At 42.2% G+C, this 22,420-nt stretch overlaps 2 protein-coding genes across 2 annotated transcripts in view; one reads left to right on the top strand and one right to left on the bottom strand.

Annotated features, from left to right (window-relative positions):
* Nucleotides 1–22,420, top strand: part of T265_02465 (hypothetical protein) — a gene marked incomplete at both ends in the record, with an annotated part of 99,781 nt that overhangs the window by 51,468 nt on the left and 25,893 nt on the right. The window contains 7 exons of the mRNA XM_009166714.1: nt 446–566; nt 6,518–6,700; nt 8,908–8,995; nt 14,279–14,616; nt 16,211–16,392; nt 21,519–21,654; nt 21,695–21,824. Coding sequence (XP_009164978.1) covers nt 446–566; nt 6,518–6,700; nt 8,908–8,995; nt 14,279–14,616; nt 16,211–16,392; nt 21,519–21,654; nt 21,695–21,824 — 1,178 coding nt within the window. The remainder of the gene's footprint in view (nt 1–445; nt 567–6,517; nt 6,701–8,907; nt 8,996–14,278; nt 14,617–16,210; nt 16,393–21,518; nt 21,655–21,694; nt 21,825–22,420) is intronic.
* Nucleotides 1–22,420, bottom strand: part of T265_02466 (hypothetical protein) — a gene marked incomplete at both ends in the record, with an annotated part of 82,157 nt that overhangs the window by 52,782 nt on the left and 6,955 nt on the right. The window lies entirely within an intron of this gene.

Raw genomic sequence — 22,420 nt, 5'->3', positions numbered from 1 at the left:
CATGTTCTGAAGGACAGAATTAAGTTGTGTACATTTGCGCGTGCTGGAATGGAAAATCTAGGACTCACGGGAAGTTGATTTGGGACCTATCTTTCGAATACAAGTTTGGTCAAGTCTTGTGCGTCAGTTGTTCGCCACGAATTGTGTCCATACTCCAGATCCTGGTATGTGTACGGCAGCTTTCGATAAAGTAGTACTCCCAAGGAGTGACGAACAATGGCAGTTAGTTGTTCGAACAATTCGATGTCTTATGTTGTCATAACTCAAATCTCTGGGTTCTCTTTCGTGTAACACGGCAACTTGAAGAGATTAGCGAATATGAGTGGATTGCACCATTCTATACATTCCACATTTGCGGTGTGTCGGTGTGAGATGCGTTCCATGACTAATCCTGCTATCTGCTCACCAACACAGACTTTTGTGGACAATCTTATCTGTTTTTTAGAACAACCTTGGAAGTTGGAATTCCACATCAGGTACTACCCGCTCGACATTGACGGATTCGAGGACGACTTGACGCGATATTGCCTGTGTCTACAAATCCGACAAGACATCATATCCGGACAGTAAGTCAGTGTGTGGACCCTGTTTATTTTGCAATCTAAACCCTCTTGGCCCATGGGAACATTCTCTCGTGGTTCCTAAAAAATGACAGATTTGATCAAGTGTGCTTTTTATTCATCGCAGTTAGACAGCGGTTGTCTTAGAAACTGCGCAAGAGTTGTTTTAAAGACGATCAGACGTTCGCCCCGTCATTTGAATATTCTGAAAGGATAAAGAGTGTTTTACTTTGCGCACACATTTTTTCAATCACAAACCTCGTTTTCTCCGTAACTCAAGTAACGACAAAACGCAACACTTAAAACTACACATCGTCTTGGTGGGAGGAAAGTTGTGAAGTCTTTCAAATGGCTGAACAAAACTCTCGCTAGAGCATTGATCTTCGACACCCTCTGCAGCGTACAAATATCCCAAAGTTTGCTGATCCGGGATGAAATTCAGAGAGTATTCCTGATCAATCAATATAGACGATCTGGATTGCTACTAGTGCTTTTTAAATTTATTTTAGTGCAATCCCAAAGCGCATAACACCTTGATGAGAATTGTAATAACCCCCGTCACTCTCATCACCCGCCACTCATTACCAATAAGTATTTGTGCATCGTTGTCATACAAATATAAGGAAGGAACTACATGGGAACACCGTGCCGAGTGACGCGACATCCAACGCAAACCTTGCGCACAACGACAGATAGAGTGGATAGCCAGTCCGGCTTGAAAGTGTCAGTATGTCTGTCAATGGTTACTTGTTAAGGACTATAAGGTTTCCAAGCAAGTGCAACGAGGATCAGTTCACCCAAACCAGGAAGGCAGGGGGGATTACACAGCACGTGGGAACACCGTGCCGAGTTACGCGACGTCCAGCGCATCCAACGCGCACAACGACAGATGGAGTGGATAGCCAGTCAATATGTCTGTCAATGGATACTTGTTAAGGACTATAAGGTTTCCAAACAAGTGCAACAAGGGTCAGTTCACCCATACCAGGAAGGCAGGGGGGATTACACAGCACCCAGTTTTGCAGTGGCCAATTCCTTGTCGCGTTAACATGTTATGGTTTATTCTGTACGAGTTTTTCACCAAAAAGGATTTGGAATTCAAAACAGCTGTGTTTAGGCCCATGTGGTACTTTCAGGCCAGGGATAGGGGGTCCGCTTAGCAATCAAAAGCAAGACTTCACTTAAAATCGCCTTGTACACGCAACCCTTTAGCTTCATTGTGGTTCGGTTACGTCAACCAAATAGTACCGCTTCACTGCTTCCATTGTGACTGCTTCTTTGACTTCCTTTTCTACGACAAATAAACAGAAAAAACACTGTCAAGCTCTTCACTTCGGTCGAGGAGTACATACCGAAACAAAGGACCACTCCTGACATAAATAGTGTGCTGATTAGTGCTAGTCGAGACCCGAAACACTGTAGTTCGTATAGACTAAGTCCTCTAATCACCCCCAGGTGCGAATTTCAGTGGAGTACCCACCCCACGGTTTTTTACGACAAAATGAATGAAAATATAGGTTGCGGGTAGTCCTAACGTACCCTACCCTTCAGGCAGCTCTTTTTAAACTTCTACATGGTCTGATTGCAGGAAGCATATGTGCAAAATTCAAGGGGATTCCTGTTTGGCCAACTACACGAAGAGTGGTCATCTTATTTAGTTGAAAATCTTTCCGGAATCAAGGGAGACAATGGCTATTGGGCGGCGGTGTGTGACGCGTCGGAAGTAACGTAGATATGTGATCACTGCACCTCTTAATAGGCCAAAATCCTGCTGTCTTCTCTAGTTTGGGTTCAGTGTATTGAAGTTGGGCTTCATGGTAGCTGAGAACTTATCTTAAAGAGTTGAAAATCTTTCCGGAATCAAGGAAGACAATGGCTATTGGTCGGCGGTGGGTGACGCAATGCTCAGGCATCGGAAGCAACGTAGATATGTGATCACTGCACCTCCTAATAGGCCAAAATCCTGCGCTCTTATCTAGTTTGGGTTCATGGTAGTTGGGCTTCATGGTAGCTGAGAACTTATAAATGTGTTACTACAGGTATAAGGCTAATACCCACATGGTTTGGAATCATTTTATAATGATTGATTGACTCAAATTCCATAAATGTCTTTTTTCCAAATATGTTGAAGTAGTTTGGTCACAGGTTAAAGTATGGACCAATCAGGGTCTTTGAGTGATGGTTGTGGGACCTCAGGGCAGAAAGGTATATTAGTACCTCACCAACTGCGAAGAGTGCGAATCACAGACCATGGCTTTATTCGGACGGGTTGAATGAAAAACAAAGATACTAGGATAAAGTATGAACTAATCACCGTCTTTGAATGATGGTTGTGGGATCTCAGGGCAGAAAGGCAATTGGTATTTCACCAACTGCGAAGAATCCGAATCACAAACCGTGGCTTTATTCAGCCGGGTTGAATGAAAAACAAAGATACTAGGGCAGCCCGCCTTCACTGCACATATTATTTCCGGTTTTCCTCTCCAATTAGCTCACTAACGCACCATCTTCTGGGTTTGGTTTTTGCGGATTAGTTGAAACGGTTTTCGTTTCCTCTCAACTGTTTATTAAACTTTGTGGTTCCACCACAATTGTTCCTTATCTGAGCAGCTGTCCAGTTCGCCGTCTAGCTGAACTGTGCCATAAGCCCGAAAATTTATTTACCTAAGGAAGGACAGTGACCTTTCTGTGATCCATCAGTGTCCACGTACTTGTTCATAATCAGGGTTTCTGGCGTCCCTGTAGCTGTTGCTTCTTTTCCCAGTAACGACCAGTGTCCTGTAAGGATGCCACTGTTAGATTATCGTACAGTAAGCTTTATCATGATTCTATACCGTCTTTCGAGGTTTTTCTATTACAAACGGGGGTTGTGTCTTATTAGGTATTTAGTAAAACAACGCATTTCGAAAAAGCTGTTGCCAATTGCTCGCGATTCGTTTTCAGAGAACTACATGGAAGAGCACACCTCGAGCCCTGAATTTCACTTTTTCCGGTTCTAACAGTAACCTGAAAAAGGTGCATTGACACAGAAGAAGCGATGTACAGATATCACACTTATCAAGGAGCACTGGTCTCAGATTTGCATCCAAAAACGAACTTGTTCAAAGAACCATGTGAAGTATGAATAAAATTTAGTATGATAGATTAAGAAAGATACAACAGTATGAGTCACCAAAAAAGAAATGATAGACGACCTCAGGATTACCACGATCAGTTGTCGCGTGGTGGATATTCGGTAAAGACAGACATCCACACAAAACATGACGATAACATTCCACTGGATAGCAGCAACTAGAAAGTAAGAGAGGTAGAAATCTGATTTCTCTGTTGGAGAAAAAAGCACTTCCACGGTGAAGAAAGTCCTTTTTGGTGCATGCAGGCTGGACAAGCACTCTGTCGAGCTATTTAATCTAAGACTGAGTATGTGATGTCGGAAAATACTAGTTCCTTTAGCAAATGATTATTGTACTGAATTGTAACGCTTTGCCTTTTTGACTACTCGATGTCTTGGGCTCATAGAAGTGTTTTTGTCTCGGGGGTATTGATCGAGTGTAGAGAGAACGCAGATGAAACAAATGTTTGTTATTTGTGCACAAAGTGAAACGGATTAGTTTCATATGTAACCATTAACGTGTATAGAATTTCAGGTTTAAACTCGAGACAGGTCGGAATGCGTCTGTTATTTCTAGCCCATACATTCTGACTTTATAGAGCACCAAGTACTTACAAGATTGGCGGATTGTGGGAAACATAATTAGTAAAGCTGATTACCAAATGATGCTAGTATCATCAGTTCTCTCAATATTTCAGTAGCTTAGACTTCTCCGAAGCACTGGAATTCCCTCAGGTTAGGGAATTTCCCTCACTTAAGCATACTGCTCTAGGAGACAAAAATGGTGATTTGCTTGAACTTCAGTCATGTTGCGAACTCTAACCACTTAAGCTCAAACTTCTCTCTAGAAGAAAAGTTATCCTAATTCTGCTTACTGCTCAACATGTGTACACTGTCGATTTTGTTGTTATGTCGCAGCTTTTACAAGACCACCACCACTTTTTGGTTTTTCTCGGCGTATCAGATATTACTCTTTAGGTCTCGAGGACATTTAACCTAGAGTGGGCTTTCAAGCGTGCCGGCGAATTTCCGAGTAGGCATCAAACGCAGTGTTGCACTCATTGTTTTACTACTTAAAACTTTCTTCTTCAGAACACGGTTTAGTGTAGAATGTGAAGCCTTCGTACACTCTGACCATGCGACAGGCTGCAAAACCCAGCTCAGTGAATGTATACCCTGTTCGGGTCCCGAACGTTTAGGTGTTTCGTAGTTTTGACCGCGGGATTGTGTGAATGAAGTACAGTACATCACGATCTAATGTTCTAGGAGGTAACATTTTAAGGAGACAACTGTCGCTATCCTGATGAAGAAGCAAACTTTCAAAAGCTATGAAGGAAATATTTTCTACATCCTGAGGTGACTGCTTTGTCTTCATAAACATAAATGAACTGCACTATGGCATTGCTTGAGTTCGTCTCTAGAAAGTCACAAGAAAGCTTACAATCTTATCTATGCTGTCGTTAGCTTATCACGTGATATCAGTGAGTTTTTTGGAGGTGAACTAATTAGAAGTAATCAGTGCTTCATTGGGGGCGATTTTTCGAATGCGTCACCTAGTGGCAACATATTTAGGAAGAATTGACTCTAGAACTCCGAATGAGGTGACGTGCTATAACTCAGTGCTTACCAAGTGCTAAAGGTTGCAATTTTTTAATTGCCATGTAAAATCCCGTCGAAGAGAAACACACTACTTATGGAGGCATTTTTTGGCGAAAAAACCTTGTTGACTTCCAACCACCCTAGTACCGGAAACAAGGTATTTTCTCTTCAACGAATTCTGAATTACACTCCAAATGCAGCCATTAGTTTGAGAATGCTCTATGCCATTAACTCCGATTTATCAATCAATTATTAGCGTTTGCTAGACGTGGCTAAAAGCTTAGCAGACGTTAGTCGAACAGCATCATTCAACATCATCATTCAACTCCACAACTGTCATATGGACTGAAATTGAAAACGATCTCAAGTGTAGTCACTGGTGCACTAACTAGCATATTCCATTAGACAATATGTAACAGCACCGAACAGCTGACATACTTCGAACGAATTGAGAAATCTCATCTCACACTCAAAAAAGACAGGCGAATCACCCGGGATGCAAATTTACTAAGCCGATAAACAAAACGTGTGACGTGGTTTGTTTAATTACCCTTCTTTGAGAAAACAGTCTCCTTGAGAAAGCACTGTAATAAAATACAGCCCACTGAGGGATCGATTTTATTGTGGGTCTTGGTAACACTTGGTAATACTCACGGCAACACCTACGGTAACTTCAATGGCAATCTGAATACCGTAGGAGCATGGCCCTGTTGTTACTGCACCGGTGTATTCGTCACTTTCAGAAATGCAAAGTCTTGAGATGAAAACATTCACCAACCTTTGGAAGCGTTCATGAAAATAACGAGAAACACGAAGCGAAATCTTCTTTGTTCGAATGCAGGCGGTGTCAGGGACTGCCTATTTTTACCTAGTATTACTTATCTAGTATTGCCTATGATGGTTCTATCTACAATGTTATCCTGGATCTTAGAGTGAATTACTGAGCTCCCTACTCCCAGTGCTACCTCCCCATCATCCAACCACGCAGAGCAAAAATCTGATATGACGGACTTCTGATCAGCGGCATTGCTGTCTGGGTATTTTACTCTGTAATTTTTCTATGGGCTATTACTAATGAACAAGTTTATCGAATAATTAATAGATGTCTAATGTTTGTAGTATGTAGGGTTCTCGATTGCTGAAGCTATCAAAAGGCCGAGGCTAATACCATCCAGTTAACTTTTTGTTAGGGGAACCCTATGTAATTTAATAAAAAAGTATGAATAATTTTCTTGCCACCAAACAGACTCCCATGTTCCTTCCAAACCTACGTCGTGCTTGGAGCCTACGCAGTCCAGTCTGAAGCGGGTGACTACGACCCTCAAACTCATGGTGGTATTGAATACATTTCCAACATGCCGTTTGCGCCTCAGTCCCTCCAGACACCTCAGATGCTTCAAAGAATTACCGAGCTTCACAAACTGCATAGGTGAGTTCATTCGATAAACATGAGATTTTTTTATTTGACCTGATCACAATTGCTTGTATTTGTGGAATGACTGTCATCTTAACTTATACACGGTTAGGTGATATACGCATAAGGGTTTTCTGCTGGGTTATATCGACAGGACACTCTCCTAGTATCCAAAACTGTACAGAAGTGTGAATAAAGTTTGTGGATTTCGTTTAGAGGTGTTCGACCTGTTCTTGTGCAACAAGCGGTTCGCTGGACGTGTTGGCATAAAAATAAAACTATATTGTGTCTCTTTGAGAAGTACGAATTAAAACCACACTTGAACAGGGGGCACTTCACGGATTATTCTCGAACTGTTTCAGTGAAACCACATTAAAGATTGCCTAAACTGATTAAGTCACATCTGAATCCGCCTATGTTATTACCGGAAAGGGCTAATACACCTGATGTTTGTGAAATTAAATAAGGTAAATGAACAACTAACTAAAGTAAATAAATATAAACAAGGTGTCCTTACGTAGTCGGTTGCCTTTAATGCGAAACTTAGAAGAGAAATAGTCCGGGAAGTGTTTTGCCCAAAGTCGTATATGCAGATCTCTCAAAAGGCTGGGACGCACTTATTTTTGTGAAGCGATTCCTACTCATGTTTTCTTGAATACGCACGATTTAAGGATCGGTTTACTGGCTGTTGACCAATTTCGGCCTGAGCAATAAGTAATGGCACTTTGACCCTCTGTCAGTGATTTTTGCTTATGTGAACTTAGTCGAAATCTATGACTTACTTCTCTGTTCTGTACGTCTGAACCATGTGGTGATGTGCAGAATAGTTTTGATCCGTTCATTGCACGTTGTTCTGAATGGAATCGCGGAAATTCTCTCGATTTATATTTATGACATCGTGCTGAATGCTGTGGAACACAAAGGCGGCCCTACGGACCACAGAAGCAAGACCTACTGCTGTGTTCTGCAGAACTCCTCGGCGCCTATTGGCTACCAGGGTGTGGCAAGTGTAGTTAGTTGTTAGGAAGCGTGCTTGAAGATGAGATTTGTTCACCCAAAATTATGTACAACGAATGTAAAACACGTTTTGCTGAATAACGGGCCTACTGCAAGTCCGCACACGCTCTGCATCATGCGGTGAGAGCTTGATTTGATTTTATCCAAGTAATTCTAAAGCAGAGGACGTCACACTGCGACACACACGGCCCCATAAGTGTTATGATACCTACTTAAATCAAATAAAAATTTAGCAGCTATACGTTCCAATTGGGCTCAGCCGCTGTTGTCAGTGATTTTTTAATTTCCGGTCCAATATATTAAAAACTTATATCAACCCTTTGATAGCGAAATAGGAACTCACTACTTCTCTTCGATTTAAACAGAATTCAAAGTGACGCTCATAATAGTTGAAACGGCACTGTTCACAATGTCTCTCTTCCTCAGTAGCGACACATGATTTAGGCTATGCAGCGGATCCAACTTGCGCAGTTCTGTTACTGGGCGAAGAGGGCGTTGGGCACTACTGATAGTAGGCTGATATCGCAGGTGTTACATGCGTGTCAGTGATTGAAGGGCAGTAGGATGGATACAATAGTGCCACTAGGTTTGTGAATAAGCTTGAGTTTGTTATCCTTGATAATAATGAACTAACCACATCATGCACAACTGGCCGGTCGCACGCCGCTCAGTAATTTCCTAAAGGCGCCATTCGAATAAAATGAGAGAGTGGGATCTTGTTTAATGTTAAAAGATTAATCCACCTTATAAGGACTTTCTACGGAAATCACCTTCTTAGGCTTTTTTTTACGTTGATCTGAACTTTGGCGTGGAAATTTCACGAAAATCATATTGTGATCATTTTTGAACCACGGATCGCGAAATAAAGCCTTAAAATATATTATGATTGTACGGTGACGACGAACCAGTTTTGAACACTGATTTTATGTTGATGATGAGGTTCGCAGTTTCGTGTTATCTGGCATCTCATACGGCGTAGTTTTCATTGGACAAAGACCGTTTTTTGATGAAGGTGATCGCATTCAAACCACAGTGTCATCATTGTCCAAGAGTAACTCAATTTTTCTGCGGACCGCAGACTTTGGAAGCTACACTTTAAGCCAACATCTTTGCAGCTCCGCGAAGTAATTAGTTGTTTTGGACTTATATGTATTTACTGATTACCGGGTGCTAAAACACTTGTGGTCTTTTTTCTATTTCTCCAGGGGTCAAAGTCCTGTCCAAGCGGATCGTGGTTTTTTGGAGAATGCACGACGTCTGGCCTTATATGGCGTGGAATTCCATAAAGTTAAAGTAAGTCACTTGTCAGGTGGCTTTTTGGATGTGATACCAACATCCGTCACGTTTTTGGATTCTTACTAAGGAAGATTATCTTTTGGAAATTCACTGGCACAAAAGAAACTCCAGGATCCCAATCGCTGTTCGGAAAGCTTAAGAGGAATAAATGCTCATGAGATTTTTAGCTCAATTGAGTAGGAAGTGATTTGTTCCCATATAACTAGTTACAGTCACCAGTGACCAAACTTTTCTTACTATGTGACGTTACAGTTGTTTAACCTTATTGTGTCGCTCTCATGACTGTCTTTGCATCCTCGAGATTTCCATATTAGCCCTTGTCATTGTCATGAGTGACCCTATTGATCACTTTTTACAGGCAGTTCACAAACTCAGCTTCCTTATCAACATCGGATCTTCTTGCAAACATGCGTTGCTGCTTTCATTCATATGGCCTATGATGGTCATTCCGAAACACTGGAAGAGAATGTTTACTTGAAGAAATGTGGGTGGACGCATAGTATACAATTAATTTAGCTCACAGTCCGCTAGTCCTTCTCTGATGAGCATGTGTAATGAAGAGAGGTGGGTTAGCAAACCGTGGATAGAATGCAATGTATGCGAATGAAAAATGGACGTAAATGAGGAGAAATGAACATGTATGGTTTCAGTAGCGTTTTATCAGTTGAGAATGCCCTAGAGGTTTGAAAGCTTCTCCAAGATCCGTGGAGTGTTCACTGCCGATGATTCTCAACCGAAACGAAATAGGAGTAGATTTCTCTTCGGATCTCAGGGTGAAATCCAGTTTTTAAAATTTAGGATGTTCCTGCTGGAAGAAGTAACCTGCAATGTTTGTTTTCCACTTTAGTGACAAATGTTTTCTTAATTTACGACTCTTCGTCAACCTCACGTTCTTTGGGTCCTTGTAGATGTACAGAACTCTTGGCGTCTTAAAAGCTTGTTCTTTCTACTGACAAAAGTATTGGTGCTCAAGCGGCCGAAAAGTGGGCTTTTTCTTTTGACTGACTCTTCCAGGGGATGGTTAGATGTTTGCGATTTGTGTTTAATTCCACCTGACTGTTGGTGCTCTATAAGACGCCTGGTAACTAGGACGACGGGTATGCATCATTTACTTTTCCATAGTTAACCACACAGAAAAGAAGACCAGCAGACTGTCCGCCGCCGAACTTCTGTCTACCAGGCTTGATGGGTTACCATGGTGAAAAGCATGAAGTAATATGGTTGCTTAGGTTCCGGTGGACGAGCGAGCTAAATGACGTTGTCCGCTTTTGTCTGTGTAACCTATTCTGTTCCATATGGTAAATGTCACCCTTCTACTTGGTCACTTCAAGGAGACACGTTGGCTGAGAAATTGATGGTATGTAACTAGGCCGGACTATTCCGAGTGTTGTCTAATCGCTCCTCATACATCGTCCCATATTCGTTTTTATCTCAAGTGCACTTTCAGAACAGCAGGATTTTCTAATCCCAGCGTAATGACCATTCAGACAGGTAGCCAGACAATTCACATCTTTTTTGCCCGAAAAGTGCCTACGGAAATAAAATATGGAATGATAGGAACTGACCAATACCACAAGTTTTTTTTAAGTTTGAGCCTCATCAGATAGGCATTTGAGCCATTAGATTCTCTTTGGAACCTAACTTTAATAGTAACAGAGTTTGCTAATGACCCGTTCATTCAAAGCCGCCAAATGGTTCAAGGTGACAATTGGCAGTCAATGCGGAATAAACTTGGAACCATGTATTCGCATCGGACCACCAAGGCCTTGAATGGCACGTTCATAAATGCGTTCAAATGGTTACACCTCGAATTCACCGCAATTTTCGTACCTTCCTGTTCGCTCAGCCCTTCATACGGTTTTCCTACAAAATATACTGCAAGGGTGTTTTCATTTGATGGTGGTCTCTTTCTCCACTATTTACCGGTTTGTCAAGAGCTCAGTTCGAATTTCGTTGAGGGTCCCTGGCGCCTAGTTTGTTTTAGATTTAATCAATAGATGCCAACTTATTTAGGAATAAGGAAATCATGCCGAAAGTTGATATATTGCTCTACTAAATTTGTCATAGTAATGACTTTATAATGAGCACGACAAGCTCCTTCCTAGCAGAGATCATCCCTCGTACCCATCAAAACCATCCTATTCTAGAATTCGTTCTATCGCTCATGGGACAACTGTTTCTGGCTAGAAGTGAGTCGTTTCCTTGATAAGGGAAGACTGAGCCTGAAATTTTCACTTGGATTGATGAGCACAAAATAATAGTCTAGCGTTCGCGTCCCGTTAAACGCCTTGTAACCAATCCGGCCTAGTTAGGGCTATGACGGATGAACAGGAGTAAACACTTTCGTGATTTGAAAGACTTGATTTAGAGTTGAACTTCTCCGGGAAGTTTCAAATGTCCTATGCTTTCCGAGCGAAGCTTACCGCCGTTTGACCTACGGGCTGCTAAAAATTATTCTGGAATTTGTCTATACCTTAACGCTTGTATTCTCTGGACGATCGCAAATGTGACTGAGATAACATTGTCTTCTACTTCATCTGTATTTGTTGGTTCCCTGTCGCTGTGAGACTAGCTGGACGTTTCAAGTTGACCCTGTATGATGCTTATTCTGACGCTGTCTCAATGCCAGGTGAGCCAGGGATGTGTCACCTAAAGATTGTTACGCACAGTGATCCTATACACTACCACTGAAGTAGAACTGCCCTGGGATGTTTTCTTTACCTCAGTTTTACTACCGGGATGATGTTTCTCCAAAACAACTGATTTCGGCAAGTCGAAAGCCAGAGGGCACCCTCGCGAGGATTTAGTTTCTATCAGTGACATTAAACTCGCGCATTTTTTTAAAGGATAACCAGCATTATTGTTCAGCTATATCACTTCAAAGTTGGAAGAACGGTTTGCCTTGTAATACAGAACATAAAAAAGTATTACAAGATGCAGGGGTGTTCTCGTTCTGAGCGTAAAACGTCTTCTAGTTGGCAGGCTGACATAATTAAGCTAATTTTGGACCGGTGTGTACATTCTGTTCTTGCAAGCACTCCTCTCGAGAACACTGTCCTCGGAGACCATTGCATATTGTTGTACTTCATTAATGTGGATTGTACACGATAACCTGTGATCATACGTTTCTGGCGTTTCCTGAACTGAGAAGTTGAATATTGCTGACTGCCCCTATGTGTTGCTTTATTACGCTATTTCAGGCAAACTGGCAATACACATGCACACTATATCTGATAGTAACAACCTGACCGACACCGGTGTGCCTATGGCCATCGATCGAAATTGAAATTAACAAAAATTTTTATCATAACCTGTGAACCTTTGGAGGCTGTCTAATATGTCGGGGACTAACCAAACCACTACTAGTCGTTATTTTTTATATTATGACAGCCCATTTATTCCCTCTGCAGGCCTGATGCTGTACATAAGTGTAGTATTCACTTGCTAAATGGGAAAGAGCCACGGGAGGGAATTGTTCCTGTCCTTGTTTTGCGTAGCCCTAAAATAAGCCTAATTCTCCACTCGATCAGTGATTGCTCCAAATCCTGTGAGGCGTGACATTCACTTCATATTTTCGTCTAACTCGTTGATATTTTTATGTTAGGAAAAAGCTAAAAATATCCGGTGAGATTGTATTAGCCAATGTTACTGGCAGAATAATTGTTCAAACATGTATGTCGTTAGACACACTTCGACTTGCTTTCAGTTCTCCGTTAGAGTAGCACTGCTGTTTTTCCACACACATGTTATCTACCAAAATCCGTCCACCTTTGAGGTTAACGAGACAGGTCTTTCTACTATGTCCACATGTACACGTTTTTTCAATCTTGGGACATTCAACCGTTTTCCTCCTAACTGTTAATTTGTTGTTATTCAAGCGGTGACGGTGCATATCGGTCAAGTCGACCCACTGATAAAGGCCGAATTCAGAATGTCTGATTGTAAACCCTTGTGTGTGCATCATCGCAGAGTTGGTTCTCAACTGCACGGGGTGAAAGGTGATGTGGTCGAGTGTGCCTTCGGTTGCGAATGTTTTGAGCGACTTGTACGAACAGATGAAAACAAACTGTTCGTTTTTAGGTGGTACCTTCAGTTTGCAAATAGCAGAGTGGACTTTGTCTGACGACTTTGTTTTATGCCTCCCAAATGTGTGCAACAGTGTACGAACAGTCACTTCCTGTCCTGAATGTCTGCCAAATCGATGAATGTACATTGGTCGCCCCCTGTACCGGACTCTGTTCTCCATCGCACCGAAAAACTCACCGCACCACACAAAATTTGATGGTTTTGTGATGAGTCTGCAGTCGAACGATAATGGTAGTTGTGTGCCACAGTTTGAAATACATGGCCTTGTGAATTTACTTTACAACAAAACGTTTTGTAATTCCAAACTCTGATCATCGTACCTAAGTCGTTACTCAGGCAGGGTTCTGGCGCCGCGACTTTTTGTTAGCGAGCGCTTGCAATACACTTTAGCAACCCTCCAGTCAACTGACTACTGGTGTCAAGAAAAATGAACTGGCCCACTTGGAACTCTATTAGTAGCTAATTTAAGTTGGATAACTCGGCATGCTTTGTGAGCCACCCTTTCCCTATTGAAATGAGGTGCATAGTCATTATGAGTACAGTGTATTTTTCGTAAAGTACTTTATTGTCAAATAAAAGCTAACTTCAACCCAACGATTAATTTCATGGTCCATGTATGTTTGACTATCACTTCAGGGAAGAGCCTTGATGTCCCATGGCTGAACAGTTCTTTTCAGGTTCATCACACTGTAACGTTTTCTCAACTTCAGTGTCCCATGCCAGCTTCAGAAAACGGCTAGAACCTGCGTTGACGTAGTCCTGTTCTTGATTATCTAACAAGAGTTGCAAAGCATCACCCTAAAAATGGCAAGTCGAAACAGTTAAAAGTGCATTTAAGTGGGCAATTACTTCCTTCCTTGATGCTATGAGTGAACTTATAATTTGCAAATAACTAGCATTCACTCAATGGAAAAAGTATAATGATCGTAATCTATTTGCTTATCTGTGCTTGGTAAAAAACAACTGTAAATCAATTTTAAAAAATCTTCTTCAGCTATCTATAATTAAGGCTTCACCTTTTGCAGCCATTCTAGTTCTTTTCTTTTCCTCACTCAATGGTGTTTTTCCTCTCACTACCGGTCTAATTTTTTTATCCATTTTAGTAAGGATTATCTTGTAATTATTCAGCTTAGAATGACAGGAACGTCCAAGTGCAATAATGAACTGTACCATTTATTTTGCCTCGTTTTACAGACTCCTCTAAATGAGAACGTCTCCATCGGAGTCTATCACAGTGGAATACTAGTTTATCGCGGACGAGTCCGAATTGGCAGATTCCCCTGGCTTCAGCTGGTCAAATTATCCCACAAATCGAAAACCTTTAGCATCACCATTCGTGCTGTAAATATTGATCCACGCATTCGTGTTGCATTCCTTTTGAAACCCACCACGGGTGTTCTTGGAACCAGGAAAAAGGCAACTACTCAGGACGACGACCTATATCAGTTGTGCACCCTCAATTGTCAGTGTGCTGATGCCAGATTGGCGAAACGGCTCTGGGAATCATGTGCATCTCAGCATGCGTTCTTCAGGTAGATTGTGTCTCATTGCCCATTTGTATAGCCATTCAAAGTGGTTAGGCTTACATCAGTGTATCCAAACGAGTAGAATTTTAAGGCTTAAACTAACGGGCCGTCGCGCGTGAGCCCCATTCATCTGATTCTCAAATCACTTCTTAGTCGTTCCTGGAAATCTCACTCCCTGTTGATGCCACTTCCATATTCAGAACATGTGTACCGACGACACAAGATGCGTTTCAAGTTGTCTGCTACTTGAATGTGAAATTCTACGTGCGTACAATCGCAATTGGTTGCAACCTGGCGAGTGGTTTCCTTTATGAAAATAACCCCTTGCACTTTGTTCACGTTCACACACCGTAAGCCGGCTTATTTCCAAGTCCCAAACAAATCTGTACATGCACACGACCCTGGTGCATCCTCCTGTCAGAATTTCGTGTTCACATCAACCTTGTCCAAACAGCGCTCCTCCTGTCCTGGCGCAATAATTCTGGTGAGTTCACACCAAGGGGGAAAACCTCAACCTTGTCCAGCGCTCCTCCTGTCCTGGCGCAATAATTCTGGTGAGTTCACACCAAGGGGGAAAACCGATCACATTGCTGAAGTGTGAATATAATCACTTGTTCAGACGTGTCTAGTGTTCGCTGGTGGATTAGTGGCACCTCACCTGTCAGATTTCTGGAAATCCAGCCCCCAAACGGTCAAATATGTGCGCTGATGATGAGTTCTAATTATATCTAAACTTAATTCCACTGCTTCCTTCCTCTGGTGTCGACTCACCAGCATGATTGCGCCAGGACAGGTGGATTACCGTTCAAACGAGAGTAAGTTGGGCACGAATCCTACGAATCCCGCAACTGCAAACCTGCAATTCTTCACAATTTGTGACAGTGCCCTGTTCACCATCGCGGTGCGGACCTCGACAGGATGGGATCGTCACGAAGAAATCTTACTATACGGGGCAAATTTGAAAAACAGTCACACTTTGGAACGCGAACAAAGTTAGTAAGCAGACAGGCCTCCGATGATGACATGATATCTAGCAAGCAGTGATCTCCATCTGAAGGCGAGGTCATGCATCAATCGGTGGCTGTGTAGGGACGATACATTTTAGTGTTGTTTCTTGCGATTCGGAGCCCACCCGAATGACAATATATCTAGCATCGTCTGTTTTTTTCGCCCATTTCGCACGCGAAATCAGAAACACTGTTGGGGTGAAAGCCATGATTGCTGTCGGATGGAAGCATGTGAATTTCAATCCGTCTTTTCTCCGATTGTGCAATCTATTTTGACTGGCGTCGTCTGTGCTGTCAACTTCCTTATCGAGGGAACACAGTGACATTTTCATTGTATACGTCAGGGACTGCTTCCGTTGCAACCAAGGCAACACAAACCCAACTTTATGTTTCCTGACTGCCCATCCCAGCAAATCAGAAGAAAAGTCACAGTGGTGTTTTTTTCCTTCTTTCCAGACTTCGTGATTCCCCAACGCCCCAGAGACCCAATTTGACCACTCTGTTCAACTCTCGAAAATACCATTATCCGGACAAAGGCATCTGCGGTTCCGGCACAGTCTTTCCTTCCTCTGACTGTTTTTTCTTCTTTCCAGACTTCGTGATTCCCCAACGCCCCAGAGACCCAATTTGACCACTCTGTTCAACTCTCGAAAATACCATTATCCGGACAAAGGCATCTGCGGTTCCGGCACAGTCTTTCCTTCCTCTGATCCGACGAAGCGCAAACAACCAAGAATAAACCGAGTTCAGACACAGCGTAAACCGGCACAGTTTGGTAAGTTTTATCAGGTCAAAAAATATGTATGGGTTTTAGTGTGCACTGAGAAACGTCTCTCCGTCTCCCATTCATACCTGGCGATTTTGCGCAACCTGCTTCCAGGGTAGGCATGTGGACGCTATCTTCCCAGTCTACCACATAGAACTTTCTGACTTCTTATCCTAAGTGGGAGCTACACAATGATGGTGCCTTTGAGTCCTGTCAAAAATCTGATTTTGTTTTCAAAGTGAAAGCTGTTTTGGTCCACTCAACGCATAACCACATCTTTTCATTTGAACGTGCTACGGGCATCCAAACGTCTCAACAGGAAACAGAGCACACCCAAGTGGCCTGTCCTAATTTACGGTCTAAATTCAGTTCGATCACATCTGCTCTATCATCCACGAGAATAAATATTTCTGTTCGTTTACCGTTATTTGAGTATGACATATGAGGGTGGGCGTGCGGACGTTGGAATTTCACTTATCCTTTCGTGGGGAGGAGGAACAAAAGGGACTGAGTCATTTTTGATTCAGAACCTTTCTAGACTAATTAATTTGGAGTGTGTTATAGGATGATTGTGCGTCTACAAATGCACCGTTGAAACGAACTCTCGTTCAATGAGCACCGCCCACAAAATATGTACGGATTTTTGAGAAGGACATTGTAGGCAGGAAATCACAATTGTACTTCATCGATATAGATAAACTGAGGAGTAAGTTGCTTCCATCAAGACAATTTATGGCCTGGAAAGTACTGCGTCTGTCCGATCTTCCGTACTCACCCAGACAATCAGGCAGGGATGCGTACTTTTAACTACCAATGGCTGGTAATATCTGTGACAAAGACCCCTTCGAGAATATGAAGCCTGGCGGAATTCTCAAATCTGTTCACGCGGTCCGAGTGGTCAGCTTTTGCGCATCTAATCAGAAATGGATGTTACATAGCCTGTGCTTTGCTTCATTTGCAATCCATTCCTGTCCGTCGTTATCATCCGGCTTCACCAGAGGAATAAATTCACTCTTCTTCTACATGTTTGCCTCTCTCCCTTCCATCACCATTTTGTTTGTAAAGCAAAAACTCCGCTGACTACACCTTTGATTGGGAGAAAAAGTGAGTTTCTATAGCTGCAAGACACTCCATCCTGAGTGTGAATGCTACACCTCTGAAATCAGCTTGCCGAAATCTGTGTTGCATGTCTTGGCTTCGTTGTTGCCCTGGTTGTACCTGGTCTTTGAATAAACTTCACGATAAGAGTTTGAGCCAAAATAAGTTTGTTTCCAAGATGTCTGGTAGAGAGCAGCCCGTCTAAATTATAATTAGTGGCTTGTAGTGCGTGTCTGTTTATAGTCAGTGGCTTAACAAACACCCAGAGTCAAAATGAATTACTAGTTCGATCAAATCGTGTTTGTTTTTGTGTCATCCATCGGTCCTGATCTGCTGTTTACGCACATGCTTGTTGAACGATATGTCTGTAATTTGCATGATCGTTTCACGTCATGTATGTCTTGTGACTGATGCTTGCTTTCCTCTAGAAATGTTTGGAATTGCTTCGCTGTGGCTCGTCCTCCGTTGTGCTGGTCATCTCTATATCTTGCCTCAGTCCCATACAGTAGTCCAATCGCTTGTTGTTATCTATTATTTACAGCCAATTAGAAAATATTTGCGATTTACTGTGAACACTCACCAATATGTCTCGTGTGACATGATAATCCCTAGCAAACTCATTTTTCACACGTTTTTTTCTCGAGGAATCCTACTGCCATCTTGTGCTGCATCATTATACCCAGTATCATACGAGAAACTCAGCGAGAAGAACTTAGGTTTCATATATCTGGATAGCCAAGCCGCACGTTTCCTGTTGATAATCCTTTTGTCTAAAGTCCAGCTTTTCACAAGGAGCGGTGTAAAAAAACATGGCTGTAGAGCTTAGACCAGTTGTTCAGTTAACCTTTTGAATAGACTGGCGTATTGCTGGCGTCCAGTTTAATGCTGGTCCCATGTCATCTTCACACCAAACAAATCGGTCACCATCATGTTGAACGTGCTTCTTAAATTCCCGGTTTGGTAAGAGGTTCGAAAGCCTCATGCTGATGTCTTTAATAAAAAATCTACACCAACATTTTTCAACCAGAATTTAACCTTGAAAGAAATGTGGGGCATTCATATCCATACCCGGAATTTTACTGGTGTGAATCTCCTTTGGAGCTTCAACAAAGACGGAAAAGCTGCACCGCGCTCCTCACCTCACATGATCGGTTGATTAACCTTTAGAATAAACCCAAATTTGATACGAAAACTATGTTCGAGGATTGATTCTTGATCCCTTGGTTGCGTCGAATGTTCCTAGTGATCCTTACAAACTGGATGGAATTTGAGTACTGCTAATAAAATCCAGGATATTTCCCTTCGTTTGTGTACTGACCCTCAAACGCTCAAACAAACAAAAAATAATATACACAAACGGAATAAAAGTGTTTCCGAGTTTTCATAGCGACCTGCGCGAACATGAACATGCGAGCATGAATCATCTCTAACAGTCAAACTTTCAGAAAGTATGCTTCTTCCCTAATGTTGTTGGATTTCCGCTTCATGATGTAGTTTCCTGTGTGTTATGCGTTGTGTTCAAATCCATGGACTCGACTTCGTATTCCTGCCGAAGTGTAACCGTCGGTCTTGTTGGTAGCTTCATTTCGAAAGCAGGTTTCAAGCTAAAGCTGAATCGACTCTGTGCTGAATGCCTCCCGCCATTCCAACTTTTTTTTGCCATTTTTCGTATTCTACATTGTTAGTTCTCATTCAAGGTAGTTTCGTTTTTCATATGTCCATCTTTTAATCCGTCGCTGGTAAATTTGCTAACTGCGCCTTTGGAATTAATGAACACACGACTGAAGAATAGTATGGATGGAAACCGAACAGATTTGATTTTTCTCCCGGCAATTTTCTGGATTCGGGACACGTGATTGCTATGTGTACGACCTACGTAACTGACCGCTCACTACGCAATGGAGTGAAAACAACTGATTGCTGGAGCATGGAGAACGGTCAGATAACCGGATGCGTTCCCATCTAGCACTCGCCCAATGGTTTACGGGCTATTTAATGAGCTATTACTCCGCTTGGCGACTGAGGCAGTCTAACAAGTAGTTGTACTATGGTTCGGAATAAGCAGCTACTTATTCCAAGAAAGTAGGTAAACAAATATGCACAAATAAATAGACAAATAAATATGGACATCGTGAGAGGGACTAATCATATGACTGATGAAAAATCTTCAACAGCTTACCACCGATTTTGCCCTTCTTGGAACTCATCCGATAGACGTAGTCCCCGAGTTTTCGTCAACCTTATTTCCTACTTGAACCCAAATTGGACTGATTTCGCAAGTACACGCATTTGCAGATCAATTTGGTTTAAACGAAAATAAGTTTGCTTCCAAGAATTTTCGTAGAGAGCAGCCTGTTTAACTTGTAATTCGTGGCTTGTAGAGAGTGACAGTTTATAGTCTTTGGCATATTAAGTTTCAGCCTCCACACAGCTACTCTGATACATTCAAACTTCTGGATACCTGGGCCAAGAAGATCATTTCATTATGGGCTGTAACGTTGTATGAATGGGCGGAATGAAGTAGTAATAAAGGACGGACCGCAGTCGGGACTTTATTTCTGCTTCCTATGGACGGCTGTTATCAATACACTGGGTTATGCATATCTTTCACACCACCTAACAGCGTAATAGACTTTAAACGATAACTTACGTGGTAACTTTGTTGTCACTGGCTGTTGATTGATTCAGGTATTCACATGCACACCGGTAGCTTACCGATTTAGAAAGTTCACCTGCAGAAAGCATGCTATACATTAGGTATTACAAATAGTTTACGTAAATCGCGGTTTGTTGTGTTCCGTTGCTGTACTGTTGTCGCCGTGGTTTATGTCATGTGAAACAATTTTGTTGGCAAAATTGAAGTCACTGTACATAATGCAATGGTCAGAAATAGGTATCTCTTTCTCATCTCTAGTCTTAAACACCATCCGACCTGATGGGTGGCTAACAGGCAAATCTCGTGCCATACTGTCATGATTCTTGTTTTACTGACTTGGGCACCCGAACAATGTACCCTAATAATTGAATTTTCCTTGTCAGAGACATTGTCTATCGCCTGTGTGACTCGTTGTGTAACTGTGGCAAGCGTGTGGTTGATCATCAGACTAAGTAAACCTATCAGGTCAATGTGAAAATACCTCTACTCCAGTGCTACTGTGTTTGGTAACTACTGTGATCAGGTTGTCGGTTTGTGAGTGGCTTTCAGACTACTCAAGTCGATAGCAATTTAAAGTCATTTGCTCATTTCATGATCCTGTGTGCCTGTGACCACACGCTCCATCATGGAACATCACGCCTCAGTCTTCCCAATCACACCGTAGCCACCGACATAAAAGCAGACCCATCGCCAACATTATCGCCTGCGTAGATAATACTTGAGGCATAGTGGTATTGGACCAAAAACGATGATCCTTTCGTTGAGAGAATTACTAGCACAGTCATTGTTGTTGACATGGCCGGCTTTATTCAGAAAACGTCCGTTAGCAGATGGAAGCTTGCTAAGTGCGGAATTCGAACCAACCTGACTATAAATTTCCCCCATTCTTTATAGCATTTTCTTGTTCAAAGATACTGATATTTACAAGACTTGTTCTTCGGAAACCAGATTTTGTCCATACTTGAGACTTTCGTCACATCGAACTGTTTTTTAGAAGAGAAACTTCAACACAGTTCTTTTTTGTTTGAGGTTTTATTGTAGTGGAGAACTTATGAAATGAAAAGCATAATGACAAAGCAGAGACTCGTTGCCTAAGGTGAACACGCCACTAAGAACCAGCTAATTAATTCAACGATATATATACTCACATTATAAGTTTTGGAAAATTTTAACCCCTGTGCGCTGAACAAAGCGTGATTAGAGTTCACAATTAAGAAGGCTGGGGCTTTTACAATGCAAATCAAACGCTCATCCAAACCAACTCTGGTTCGCCTCAACTTATGATTTCGATCAGCTTGCTGTTAAATTTTTGAACGATTTGACTCTGAACTGCATTGAAGCTGGCCTATGTTACCGAATTCCACTGCTCCATTATTTCTAGCCTCAGATGGTGTTGCTCCTGTAGCATACAGTGAAGATCCTGATCAATTCTACATTCTTCCGGGTTCGCCATCGCCTCTTCCTGCTAATGCGGTCAACGTCAACGTACTTCAAAATTTGCCACCGGCTTACAGGAGGTCAACGTCAAGTACTTCAAAATTTGCCACCGGCTTACAGGAGGCCAGGTGCCACTAGAGTACCCCTTGCCCAGGAGTACTGGCGGATGTCGCCAGCCGATTGTACGCCTGGGCTGGGAATGAACAGTGATGGGACCGACGTTGCAGCAATGGCCAATACGGATTGGCAGGTGAGGGCACTTCACCGAGCACACTTATATACTAGTGTTTACTGTATGGCAGGACGTACTACTCCTTTAGGGATCGATACGATAAACTGACTTAAAGTTCTAATGGAGTGACTTCAAAAACTTGCCGATGTGTTTTTCACTAGACTATCGTGTTTGTAACCGTTTGAAAATAAGTTAAACCGATTTCACTCTGTTTGGCAAGCAACATTTTTTTTATAGATTCCCAGTAGTCAGATCAACTTCTAGGCCGAAATTTTTCACTAGAGTTTGAATGTATGTTGTCCGGTTTTGAATCTCTCACTGAATAACCTGGAGTTCAATGTTTGTCAGCCATGAATTAAAATGATGACGTCGATTCCAAATTGAGTGAATCCTTTTAGCAGTTACTGTTTGCGCCAACATGCTCTACCTCTTAGTAAAACAACTTCCCTCCATGGTTTATACTTGGCAACATTTTGGCTGTGATATTAGCATATGAACCACTCCTAATCGGACAACATTCGTAATGCTTCTTCCGTCACGAAGAGACTGGACCTTACCGTGGTGTGACGGTTTGCGCACCTCAGCGATCCATTGAGCTATACTGGAGAGTGTCC

This window comes from Opisthorchis viverrini (assembly GCF_000715545.1).
Source record: "Opisthorchis viverrini unplaced genomic scaffold opera_v5_30, whole genome shotgun sequence".
Taxonomy (NCBI): domain Eukaryota; kingdom Metazoa; phylum Platyhelminthes; class Trematoda; order Opisthorchiida; family Opisthorchiidae; genus Opisthorchis; species Opisthorchis viverrini.
Note: the sequence above shows the minus strand (reverse complement) of the source record. Positions and strands in the feature narration are given on the sequence as shown.